A 12,866-nucleotide genomic window follows, 5' to 3' on the forward strand; every position below is an offset into this window, starting at 1 on the left:
GCTGTCAGCCTGTGGCAGCTGCAAAGGTCCATTTGATAGGTGGGGGGGGGGGGGGGGGAGACCCTCACCCATTGCAGGAGGCCTCCACCACCCTCCTCCTGACAGTCAAAGTCACCAACCTGCACACTTACCCCGGGGTCCGGAGACATGTACCTACCTTGCGGACCCCCTCAGATGTACATCTTGCGGATGGGGGCCGCCGTAGCTGCAGTCATGACCTCCTCGGAGGGCGAACAGCATCACCAGCCTCGCCATCCACGCCGTCCACCTCTGAAACGTGGAGCTCCGCAACAGAGTGCTGTGACACATCCACCTGCACAGCTGGAGGGAGGGCTACCGCAGAGAGAGATGCGTCGCAGAGGGCGCTACCCTCGCCACAGGGTCCACAGACCGAGGCTCAGCCTCCTGGACCTCTCTGAGCAGCAGTGCACACGGAGGCTCAGAGTCACTCGACATGTAGTCGTGGACATCTGCAGCCTCTTTCATGCCAAGCTGCTCCTGGCTGGCCCGAGCACCATCTTCTTACCTGTCGCTGTCAAAGTCACCACTGCCCTCAACAACTTCTCCTCCGCATCCTTCCAGGGTGCAACCGCCGATGTCTCCCAGTCGTCTGCGCAGAAGAGTCCTGCAAATACACCTACACCCACTCTGCAGTGCCACAATGGGTGGCATCAGTTGTGGGTCCTCATAGTGATCCTCAGGAGCGGGCATTATTGCACAAACCAGACAGGATTCGCGAGGACATGGCAGTAGTGGTGCCAATATAATATGTAATGTGAGTTGTTCAGAAATTCAATATAAGTAACACCCATGATGAACCCTCAAACACCCTTGTGCATCCCCTTCATGCTCACGACACGTTTGCCTTACGCTGCCTACTGCACATATGCGATGCATGCCCTGTGGCTGCAGCACAGGTAGTGGCAGGTTGAGTGAGGCTGGCCGTGAAAGAGATGCACGAGAGGCTGAGTATGAGATAGAGCCATGAGATTGTATGAGGATTGGGTTGAGTGGTAGTGGCGGGGTGAGTACTGGCGAGGTGAGTAGGTGCAGGTAAGATGAGGATGAGGTTTGAGTGGGTATGAGGGGTGATGTGACAGAGTAGTGTTGGCAGTGCCGAAGGAGATGTGGGGTGGGGGCAGTGCTGTGGCAGACGGAGTGTAGGGGAAAGACTACGTGTACTCACTTTGGCTGACCTATTGAGGTCATTGGAGCGCCTCCTGCACTGTATGGGCGATATGTTGGTGGCGCTGGTGACCTCCTCTGCCACCTCGAGCTAGGCCTTCCTGGTGGCGGAGGCAGGCCGCTTCCTCCTGCACGCCGGGAGGAAGATCTCTGTCCTCCCCCTCCTCCTCACCCCATGTATTGATACCTGGAGTGAGGCATCATTAAACTGGGAGCAGCCTTCCCCCTGGGCTGCTCCATGCTGTAATTTTTGCTATTTGTTGCGGCATGTCAGTGGAGGACTGCCCCTTTAAATAGAGCGCCTCCAGCTGACAGATCTTACTGCGCATGTGCAGCCCGCCCGACGCGCGGATCAGCAGTGGGGAACCCGGAGGGGCAGGTAAGTGGATCCAATTAGTGGTTTGTCTGCTACGATCGCGCGGGAAACTCACTAATTTCACCGGGCGCGTTACCCATGCGCCCGATAGCCCCCCCGCCGAGAACCCGCAGCCCTGCTAACATCGGGCCCTAAAACTGTGACACTCATTAAATCGAATCATTCCCTTGCCAACCCACCCTCACTTGCATCCCCAACCTACCCTTCTGACTTATTAGGAGCAAGAGGGCAATCTCTGAACAGGCTTAGAAATGTTACTCTGTAACAGGGAGGCAATTTAGCAGATTTGGAGCAGAGGGGAAGGAAATTGGGGCATAATCTATTTCCACTGGGATTCCATCCCTTCTTCGCTGCACCAAGAACTTCCGACTGGAAGGGCAGCAGGCACCTTTGACCTCAACTCCATCCCAATGTCAATTTGTGGGTGTGCCTGACAGGATCTCAGCCTTCCCTAGAAATCCCATCGGATACATTTCTTGTACAGCTAGCGGTAAATATGCCTGCATGAAGAGGTATACTTGCCGCACAGGAACATACATGGGCATCACAATGCCAGATTCTAATTGCAATCTATCCAAGATTAATCAAATGTTGTTTGAACATGGGGCCCCACCAGCGAAGGAGCAGTAGCTAAGAAGATTAAAAGCATTCAGCCAGACTGTCCTGTCCCCACCCATCCCCGATGGAGTAGCAAATTGTCACTCCGAAATCCCACCAGGTCTGCAGAGTGGGTGCCCCAGTAGTTCCAGTACTGGTGTGGACACCTGACCCTAATATGTGGATGACTTTGGCCCTGGGATTTGGGATGGGGTCACAATGAGGACAGACAGGCAGCCAGAAGTTCCATCCTTCCAGACTCCGACAGTGCAATGGCACCACTGACATTTCTATGTAACAGTCCTAAAAGCTATAAATATTTATTAGGGTGAGCATTATCCCCTGCAATGTTAGTAAGATGTTTTAAACACTGGGAACCACATGAATATTTTGTGTTGGGGTTTAGTTTATTTGAATTGACTTTTATAATTTCCAGCATTATAAGTTTACACATCCATACAGAAGTATAGTTAAGAGTAGAAAAAAATTTGCTGTAAACAAAAATTCAGTACAAAACAAATCAAGCGTAAACTATGTTGTACAAGGTGGTTTTGTTACGTTATTTGAAACTTGTTAAGTATTCCTTCAAAATACTAAAACAGGAACAAATATCAAAGAAATGGGATTTACTTGAGTTAGTTACACTTAGATATCTACGACAATGCATACAGAAAATAATAAATCTTGAGCAATACATCTGCTGACTACTTCATAAAAATACTATACATTATCAGAATAGTATAACATTTCTATGTAGTATTAGATTACATTAATATGATTTTTCCAATTTACCACACTGTTCATAGAGGCCATACTTCAATTTTCATCTCAAAATAAAGCAGGTAGATTTAAAAACGCATAAGCCGCATGTCTTAACTGTGGGTTAATTTTGTGCCTAGTTATTTTGTAGTTATGATCCTCAAAGTATACACTATATGGATGATAGTCATTGAGGTTGAATGAAGATTTAGCTTTAATTTATCTAATGCTCAGCTAGTGGCTATCCTTCTTGGGTGAAGGGGGATAAATGGGGTCTCTCTCACTGGGTCCAAGATGATATCACAGTCAATGGGAGATTGGATCCTTATAGCAGTGCCAGTATTGCAATTCCTGAGCCAGGCAGATTCACAGTATTCCAGGGAACTGTATATAATTGACCAGCGAGGCTAATTCATTGATAGGACTGATGGGTAGACTTGTCACTGGGATTCTTCCCACTCAGCTCCAAATAACCCCTCAAACTAAAACAATATCTAAACAGCAGGATGGTCCCAGCTGGCCAAGCTGTGGAAAGCTAAACAGTGCTTTATGCTGGTAAGTCAGTATTCACATGGTTGGTGATGGTCGGCAGGGGGGTGGGGGGGTGGGGGTTAGGATGGCTAAGCTTTTGCTCTTGGCAACTGCACCTAAATCCTCTGGGTTTAGATAAGTGATATGTACTCCTACAGAGAAAGATTGTGCATTCCATGTCAGGCAAATGGAAACTGAAACTCTACATATGTACATTTCTCAGGAGTTTTGATTGGAGGCTCTTAAGCATGTTGATGAGTTTCCACACAGTTCAAGACATCCAGCTAACCAAAAAGGAAAAAAGAATGCTTCACTTTCTATGGCCATTGAGTCAAAAAAAAGTTGTTCAATAGGTCAATAAAGCATTGTCAATAACACTGAAACTGATAATGAAATGACATATTCATTGGCACTAGATATGAGCTACTTAATCTGCTCCTACATAGTATGTTCTTTGTAAATGAAAAGGTGTATTTCTACAACACCTAACTGTGTCAAGAAATCATACAGTAGTACTCCCGTTAGGTGTACTTAAACAATTCAATTTGCGTTTAACTCTTGGTTTTTATCATTTTAATGTTTGAAACATTCACAACAGCTTCAGCTAGAATTCTTTTTCTCCTCACCTAAAATCCATTTAAATAATTATAACTGTACTGTTTAAGATTTGTCCCATATTACTTTTCCACTTCACATTAAATTATTAGGACCATTGAAGCACCAATGTTAGTCAGACCAGTCATTCTCATCAAACTCCGAGTCATCATCTGAATCACTATATTCCACAGCAATACGTCTCGACAGAATAGTTGCCACATCATTCCCAACTGGCTCTCGCTTAGCTTCTTGCTCACGTTGCTCTTGAACCTTTTTTAGTTGAATACCTAGAGTAAAGAAAGAGAATTCCAGTAAAACTACAAGATTATTTTAATAATTAATGATGGCATTTGTTGAACCACTGGGAATACATCTTATGCTTAGCAACAGGTATCACAATAGGTCAATGCTAAACTGCTCATTTATTCAAAAAGATTAAATTTAGCAACTGAAAAATAAAATTGCATAGAATACCATTTTTTCTGTTATTGAAGTTGGTAACAAGAGTGGATCATCTTTGGTGATATCAATAAATGACATTCGACAATCATAAACCTTGCAGCAGACAACCAAGATATACAAGAAAGGTCCCCTATGAACCTGAAACTAGAATCATCAATGGTAGTTCAGGCTTGAACCAATAAAAAAAATTGCAGAATTTTTTTAATGTACCAATTTGCTTTCCATTTCTCCAGCTATTTGCACCCTCCTCAATTCGTATTTCATTTCCACAATGTACTATTCTTTCGATAGATATCTTATAGGTATGTCCCAGTTTGTTCAGAATCTTTTATAAGAAATCTAGTGAGACTCTGATAGGAATAACAATTCCATCCTTAAATGTGAGTTTCATCAACATATAATGAAAGAATTCTTTACAGAGAGAAATATTTTTACTGAAGTTAAGCAAAAGATATGAAAAGCACCTAGGAAAATAAAATGACAAAGTCATATCGTATCAGGAACTATAGTCCAATCTGATTATGCCACTGTGATGCATGGAAGTGTCTGCAGAAATTGAATAGTTTACCATCTTGTCAAAATACATTCCAAGATTTCTGTCCAGTTCAGGCCTGGATAGCAGGGAAGGAAAACAGTCAAGTGGATAGAACAACTGGCTTCCTTTCCACCAATACTCATAGAAGAGGGAAATGCTGGCAGGTAATACTTGAAGGTCAGTCAACATCACAGGAACATCCACGGTAAATATGATATGGAAGTACAAGGGCAGCCTCTCTTTTTTAGGAGTACTGATAATGTCATTTTAGTTTTATTCTCTCATTCTAAAGAACATCTTTAGTGATATTAGCTTGGGAGGATATTCAAAGGGAACAACAAAATTGGGATGACTGTTATTTCAATAGAATTTATTTATTAACCTCCACCAGGTGAGGGTCAGAGGAAATTACAACAGATTTACTCCTTATATAATCCATTATACAATGTGGAGTGCAGTCAGTCTTTGCAAGGTCCTTTTAAGTGGAAGTTGTTAGTTGTGGCCTTATGACAGAGAAAAATAAGGATCATAAATCATAGGTGCTGGTTTCATCCAGTGAAAAGGCATTTACGCTGTTTTTCTGGGGCTTCTGTGGCTCTTCTGCCGAAGTTATGGCAGATCAGCGGGAAAACTCCTGCAGAAATTCACCCCTCCCCCCCAATGATTGAGAATGTTAAAAAAAAGGCAAAAAAATGAAATTCTGTCCTTATATTGCTTACCCATACGAATAGCAGCAAGAAGATCACTTCTGGCATCATTGAGAGGAGTACCTGCTGGTTCATGGCGTTTGTTTTCAACGACAAGCTGACAGTGCATTGGGGAGGAAGCAAGGGAAGAAGGTGGTGCTGGTGGAGCTGGTGGGGGAGGTGGAGGAGGTCCAGGGGGACCAGGTGGAGGAGCTGCTCCAGGTGGGGGTGGGGGAGAAGTATATGCAACCCCCACCATTGATCCAGGATGGGAAGCTGGAGGAGTAGGCACTTGGACAGGACTGACAAAAGCCGTTTGTGCTGAAGGAATTACTGGACCAGGAGGGAGCAGAGGAGGGCCTGCAGAAGTGTAGAATTCCATCATCTGAGGAGTTGGCATGCTACAATGAATAACAACGTTTAGTGAGTTTAAACACAGCATTCAACATATCCATCTCAACATTTTCATTGAGGACACCGTTGCTTTTTTCATATCCTTAAAATTTATAATATTAATTTAAATCCTATATTCTCTAATCATTACACTGAACATTTCAATAGGGTGGTAACTTTCAGGTACAGAAACTGGTCATTTATCCCCTCCAACAAGAATAAAAGGTAGTGCTTTATCCCAACTCTCTAGAGAAGAGCTGAATGATCCATCAAGAAACATCTACGGTTGTGTTTTCAGATAACGCCAAAACACAGAAAATGTGCAAATAGGTAAACATCACCAAAAGTAAAAATTTGTCAGAAAAAATGTTAGAACCTTTGTATACTATTGTGGGAAAGCAAAAAAGTCTTCTTTCAATTAAAGCAATACTTCACAATGAATGTTTTGTTTATTAACTCTTTAACTAAAATGACTTACAGGATTTTGCTGCTGAAAATCTTAGGTTCACCACCCAAGCTATCATGTTCCAAATAAGTGTCTGATAACATATTAGCACTTTAAAATTATTTCCTCAACAACGGGAGACATAGAAAGTTAATCTGAGTGTCTGAAGGATGAACAGATGGTGCCTTCCCATCTACCTGCCCAGACACCATTTCTCAGGCAGTGTATTGGTTGCCTAATTAGAAATAAGAAGCTCAGTACTGCATCAGTCACTCTGACTAACCCAGGGACAGGGTGGAGAGAAGGCCAATGCTTCTGCACTTGAGAATAGGTACCCATATATTTTGAATCTAAAATAAAATGTTTCCTAAATATTATAATAGCACTCCCTTTAAAACATTTTTATCAATACACACAGCTCCTTTAAATATTTTGGGAACTTATCATTCCTTTATTTATAAAGTATATACTCTGAATAATTTATAAATATCCGTACAGGTTTAGAATAGGTAGTGCTTTTGAGGGCTGACTTTTCTTTGCCTTGCGTCTAGGGGACACTCATTTCCCAGGTGTGATGCAGAGCAAAAGGGAGCAGAGACCCACGATATCGGGTTTCTGGCACCTTTACGCTGCGTTTCTACTTCCTGCGTATTTTCAGCATTTTCTGTTTTTTAGACAGTGATAGTTTTGGAGCCATTGACATGCTAGACATTGTGTGTAATTTTCCCCATTCCTAGCAGGAATTTCACTTTGTCATCCTGCTGCACTGCCATTGATTATTCCACATTACCTCAATCATTTTGTTTCTTAAAAGATGGTTTTATTAAATCTTACTGTTTTTCAAAAAAGTCATCACTCCAGCAAAAACATGAAAATCTTATTTCAGACCCGTTAACTTCATAATGAACATGGATCCCTTGTGTTACACAAAAACACATGCTACACATTAGGGGCAATTTTAACCGTGTGCTTAGCGGAAGCCGAGCAGGGTAGTAGTTAAAATCATCCGTAGGACTCACACGACGAATTCCCACATCGATCTTAAGATTTTAACTTGCTCTTCTGAGCAAGCGACAGAGATACCTGCTGAAAACTGACGGGGATCTTCTTTAAATTTGCAGATCAGGCTCAGATGACGTTATTGAGGCTAGACTGCTACTTTAACCATGAGCCTAAAGCAGGGAAGCAGTTGTTGCTTTCCCACCCGGTTCACCTAGCAGGAAGGGGAGCCAGGGCTAGACGAGGCCCAAAAATGGGAGTCTTTTTACTTTTGTTGACTTTCCTTGTTGGGCCGGGAGGAGCACGAATTTCGGACGTGGCCCGGGGCAGCTAGATGAGGTCCGGTAGTTAAAATCTACCGGACGTCATGCCATGAGGTCAGGTCAGTTTAAATTCTATCATATACAAGAGAGATAAACAAAAACAAAACTAAATATTGCTCCAAAGATTAAGCAATCAAGTGGTTGCTAATGATTACCTTAGAGGAACTGGTTTACTGTTCAAGACTCCATTATATTTTGGTAACTGATGATATTCAAGCTATTTACCTGTAGTCCACTGGTGGTGGGGGTGGTGGAGTAGCACCATTTACAGTAGTTGGTGGTGGAGGTGGTGGGGGTTGTTGAGGCCTGTTCAGAGTACCATGTCTGAACCCTGCTGCAGAGGATCTGTAGTCATGTTCCTGGACTTGATTGCCAGTCAACATTTGCTGCTGGTTATCGCCAGATATGTATGAAGCTGGCATTTGCTGCTGCTGTGGATGATGAACGTGGTTTGGGGTAGCAGGGTATGAGTAATCTGTAAGATCTGATCCATGAGATCTGGTGTCAAGAGCAGAGACAAAATATTTAATAATCAGCAAGTGTAACGACGAGTACACTGGAAAGTTTTCCAGTTAGGTTTCAAAGCACAGTATTGAAACTGGAATCCAGTATGATGATTGAGCTTTCTACAACCAATATTTAATGTTTTATTTTGGGCTATTAGAAAATTTGGTTGATTTCCAAATTTCTGCAAAACACTGTAGCATTCAAGTATATAGCGTAAGCATATATTTATTCAAATATAGAATACATTAGCTTCACAAAACTACAATTTACTACTCATATCTATTTAAAAAATTCACCAAACTTTAATTATCCATCAAAATTTGCAATGCAACAGAATAATAATGTAACAAACGATAGATGTGAGAGGAACATTCATTGAGTCATTTATCTGCAAGCTGAGAAAGAATAAAAGATAAACCCTGAAAAGACAGACTATGTAACGAGAAGCCAGCGAGCATTAGAAGATTTTATATGTGAGCCTATCAGACAGAGTCCTCCCCACCAATGCTTATCACCGACCCAACAGACTGACAAATGTATTGATACCATATGGGGCAAAGACAACCAATTCAAAAGCTTTCATTATTCCTGCCTCATTTTCCCAATAAAAACATAATTCCATGAAATAACAAAAAAAAGTTCTAGCTTATATAAAAAAAATTCTAAATAGAATGAGGCTTCTGTTTGCGAGTTATATGTGTGACTTTTTTTTTGCAGTTGCCCAGTTCCAACTTCCCTACTGTTAAGCCCTTATGATGGAAGAAATAAAAACGTAACCATTGAAGGTGAATAGCACGTCTGTCAACATCTGAAAAGAGGGCGAGATTAACATTTTGGGTGTGACAATAAATGGCATTTGTATAGCACCTTTAACATAGTAAAACACCCCAAAGTGTTTCACAGGAGCGTAATCAGACAAACACTGACATCGAGCCAAAAAGGAGACATTAGGACAGGAGACCAAAACTTTGGTCAAAGAGCTAGGTTTTAAGGAGGGTTTTACAGGAGGAGAGAAGTAGAGAAGCAGTGAGGTTTATGGAGGGAATTCCAGAGATTAGAGCCTAGACGGCTGACGGCACGGCTGCCAATGGTGGGGTGGAGGAAGTGAGGGATGGACAAGAGGCCAGACTTGGAGGAATGTAAGGTTTTCAGAGTGTTGTACGGCTGGAGGAGGTTAGAGATAGGCAGAAGCGAGGCCATGGAGGGATTTGAACATGAGGATAAAGGTGTTTGGGAACCGCAAGCCAATGTAGGTGAGCAAGCACAGGGATGATGGGTGAACGGGATTTGGTGCATGTTAGGGTACGGGCAGCAGAATTTTGGATGAGCTTAAGTTTATGGAGGGTGGGAGATGGGAGACCGGCCAGGAGAGTATCTGGAGATAACAAAAGCATGGATGAGGGTTTCAGCAGCGGATAGGCTGAGGTAGGGGCGGAGACGGGCGATATTACGGATGTGGGAGTAGGCGATCTTGGTGATGGAGAAGATATAGGGTCAGAAGCTCAGCTCAGGGTCAAATAGGATGCTGAGGTTGCAAACAGTCTGGTTCAGCCTGAGACAGTGGCCTGGGAGGGGGATGGAATCTGTGGCTAGGGAATGGAGTTTGTGGCGGGTGCCAAAGACAATGGCTTCAGTCTTCCCATTGTTTTAATTGGGGGACATTTCAGCTCATCTAGGACTGGATGTCGGACAAGCAGTCTGACAACATAGAAGCAGTGGAGAGGTTGAGGTGGTGGTGGTGGTAGTGAGGTGGAGCTGGGTGTCGTCAGTGTACATGTGGAACCAGATGTGTTTTCAGATAATGTAGCCGAAGGGCAGCTGGTAGATAAGAAATAGGTGAGGGCCAAGGATAGATCCTTGGCGGACTCCAGAAATAACTGTGTGGGGATAGGAAGAGAAGCCATTGCAAGAGATTCTCTGGCTACAACTGGATAGGTAAGATTGGAACTAAGCAAGGGTAGTCCCACTCAGCTGGGCAACAGAGGAGAGGCCTTGGAGGAGGATGGTGTGGTCAACCGTGTCAAAGGCTGCAGACAAAACCCTTGTAGACCCCTTGTCAGAACTGTAAATTGGAAGATAAATGAAACTTTTAATAGGACTGAACGTGAGCAGAGGGGAAAGGGAAGAAACCAACAGGTACTCCGACCCCAGTCATAAAGGAGATTAAGAGGTTTAATAGCACAATTTAAAATAAACTGAAGAGGTGAACAACTACTGAATGATATGCAAAGATCATTTCAATCTGGCAGTGCAAAGGCATGGGAAAGGCAGAAAAAGCATCAAAATGGAGGGAAGTGAACTGATACGTGGATCGGAGGGCTGCAGAGTGCCAAACAGAAGGATGAAATTGTGAAGCTTACATTGACCTTGGTTGGAACAGTATAGAAAGCGAAAGACAGAAAGGTCAGAGTGAGAAAGGAAGGGAGTTAAAGTGGCGAGCCATAGAGAGGTCAGGATCATAGCTGCGGACAGAAGGGAGATGTTTGGCAAAGCAGTCATCTAATCTGTTTTTAGTCCGCTCAATATAGAGAAGACTGCCTTGTGAGTTGCAAATACAGTACACCAGATTATAGGAAGTACATGTAAATTGCTGATTCACAGGGAAGGATTGTTTGAGGACCTGGATAACAGTGTGGGAAGAGGAAAATGGATAGGTGTTGCATCTGCTACAGTTACACAAGAAAGTGCGTGGGGAAATGCCACCAGAAGGTGTGGTGAAAAAAGGATGAATAAGGATAAAGTGGAAGGAAGCATCCCTTTGGTAATTGGGGAAGAGAGGGGTAGATATATTTGGTGGTGGACAGAGGATTAGGGAAAATTTCAACTGAGAAAAACTGACATTTCAGAAGCTCTGGTGGAGAAAATGGAGTCCTTAGAGCAGACACAATGGAGACAGAGAAACTGGGGGAAAGGGATGGAGTCTTTTACAGGAAGCAGGGTGGGAGGAAATATAATCCAGGTAATGGTGGCAGTCTGTAGGCTTGTGACAAATCTTTGAAAGTCCCACTGCTTTAAATGGAGGGAGAGAAGCCGGGAAGGGAAGTGAAGCATCAAATAGACCACAAAAATGTCAGGAATAGGTGGTAAAGGGAAGCATGAAGCAACACAGTCACTAATATATGAGAGAAAGAGATTAAAGGAGCCAGAGTCAGACCAGAACAAGAGTGTTTTACATTGTCGATAAAAAGACAGGCATAGCTGGAACCCTTGTGGGTTCCCATTGACACACCATTTATCAGAAGGAAGTGAGTGGTTAAAAGAATAGGTCATTCAGCCGCTCAGTCTGTTCTGCCAATCTGTTAGATCACGGCTAATTACCCGCCTTTGATCCATATCCTTTGATACCCAGACCTTATAAAAAACAGTTGATTTTAGCCTTGAAAATTTCAACTGACCTAGCATCCACAGTCTTTAAGGGGACAGTGTTCCATTTTTCCACTATCTTTGTGGCGAAAAGTACTTCATGTTTTTACTCCTGAATGGCTTAGGTCTAAGTTTAAGATTGTTCCACCTTGTTCTGGATTCCCCCACCAGAGGCAATAGTTTCTCTGTAACTACTCTATCAAATCCCTTTATCATTTTAAACACCTAAATTAGATCACCCCTCAACCTTTTAAATTACAAGCCAAGTTTATGTAACCTATCCTCATAATTTAACACTTTAAGCCCTAGTATCATTCTGGTGAATCAGCCTGTACCCCCTCTGAGGCCAATATACCTTCCTAAGGTGCGGTGCCCAAAACTGAACGCTGTATTCTAGATGGGGTCTGACCAAGGCTCTGTATAACTAAAGCACACCTCCCTCCCGTTTGTACTCCAGCCCCCTGGCGATAAAGGCCAACATTCCATTAGCCTTTTTGATTACTTTTTGTACCTATGCACTAGCTTTTAGTGATTTGTGTACCTGGACACTCAAATCCGTTTGCTCCTCTACAGTTTCTAGTCTCATGCCATTAAGAAAATATTCCGATTTGCCTTTCTTGGATTCAAAGTGGATGACCTCACACTTCCCCACATTGAACTCCATCTGCCATAGTTTTACCCACTCATTTAATCTGTCTAAGACCCTTCATAACTTTCTGCTTCCATCTACACAATTTACTGCCCCTCCTAACTTAGTGTCATCTGTAACTCTCTATTCCTTCATCCAAGTCACTGATATGTATGGTGAAAATCTGAGAGGCCCCTGTGCAGATCCCTAGGGAACACTACTTGTCCCATCCCACCAATCAGAGTACATGCCCTTTATCCCTACTCTCTGTTACCTACCTTCCAACCAATTATTAACCCATATCACAAGGTTACCTCCAATTCTGTATGCTTTTATTTTTGCTAATAAGAGAAGTTGCTTAGGGCAACAACAAGTTTAGTCAAGCAGAGGGGATTGATTATGGATGGAGACATTTAAGATGCTGTTCGACAAAGAAGTGCAGAGGCAAGAGACCATCCTGTTGAGTGATGGAGGTGTGGA

At 43.1% G+C, this 12,866-nt stretch overlaps 1 protein-coding gene across 4 annotated transcripts in view; it reads right to left on the reverse strand.

Annotated features, from left to right (window-relative positions):
• Positions 1-2,558: 2,558 nt before the first annotated feature.
• The window catches only part of wasf3b (WASP family member 3b), a 96,149-nt gene continuing 85,841 nt past the window's right edge, over positions 2,559-12,866 (reverse strand). For all 4 annotated transcript variants that reach the window (XM_067986016.1, XM_067986015.1, XM_067986018.1 and 1 more), the window contains exons 8-10: positions 8,114-8,386; positions 5,762-6,129; positions 2,559-4,332 (exon numbers count right to left, since the gene is read on the reverse strand). In XM_067986016.1, the coding sequence (XP_067842117.1) occupies positions 4,175-4,332; positions 5,762-6,129; positions 8,114-8,386 (799 nt within the window). In that variant the 3' untranslated portion in view covers positions 2,559-4,174. The remainder of the gene's footprint in view (positions 4,333-5,761; positions 6,130-8,113; positions 8,387-12,866) is intronic.

The sequence above is a fragment of the Heptranchias perlo genome, chromosome 6 (genome assembly GCF_035084215.1).
Source record: "Heptranchias perlo isolate sHepPer1 chromosome 6, sHepPer1.hap1, whole genome shotgun sequence".
Classification (NCBI taxonomy): Eukaryota; Metazoa; Chordata; class Chondrichthyes; order Hexanchiformes; family Hexanchidae; genus Heptranchias; species Heptranchias perlo.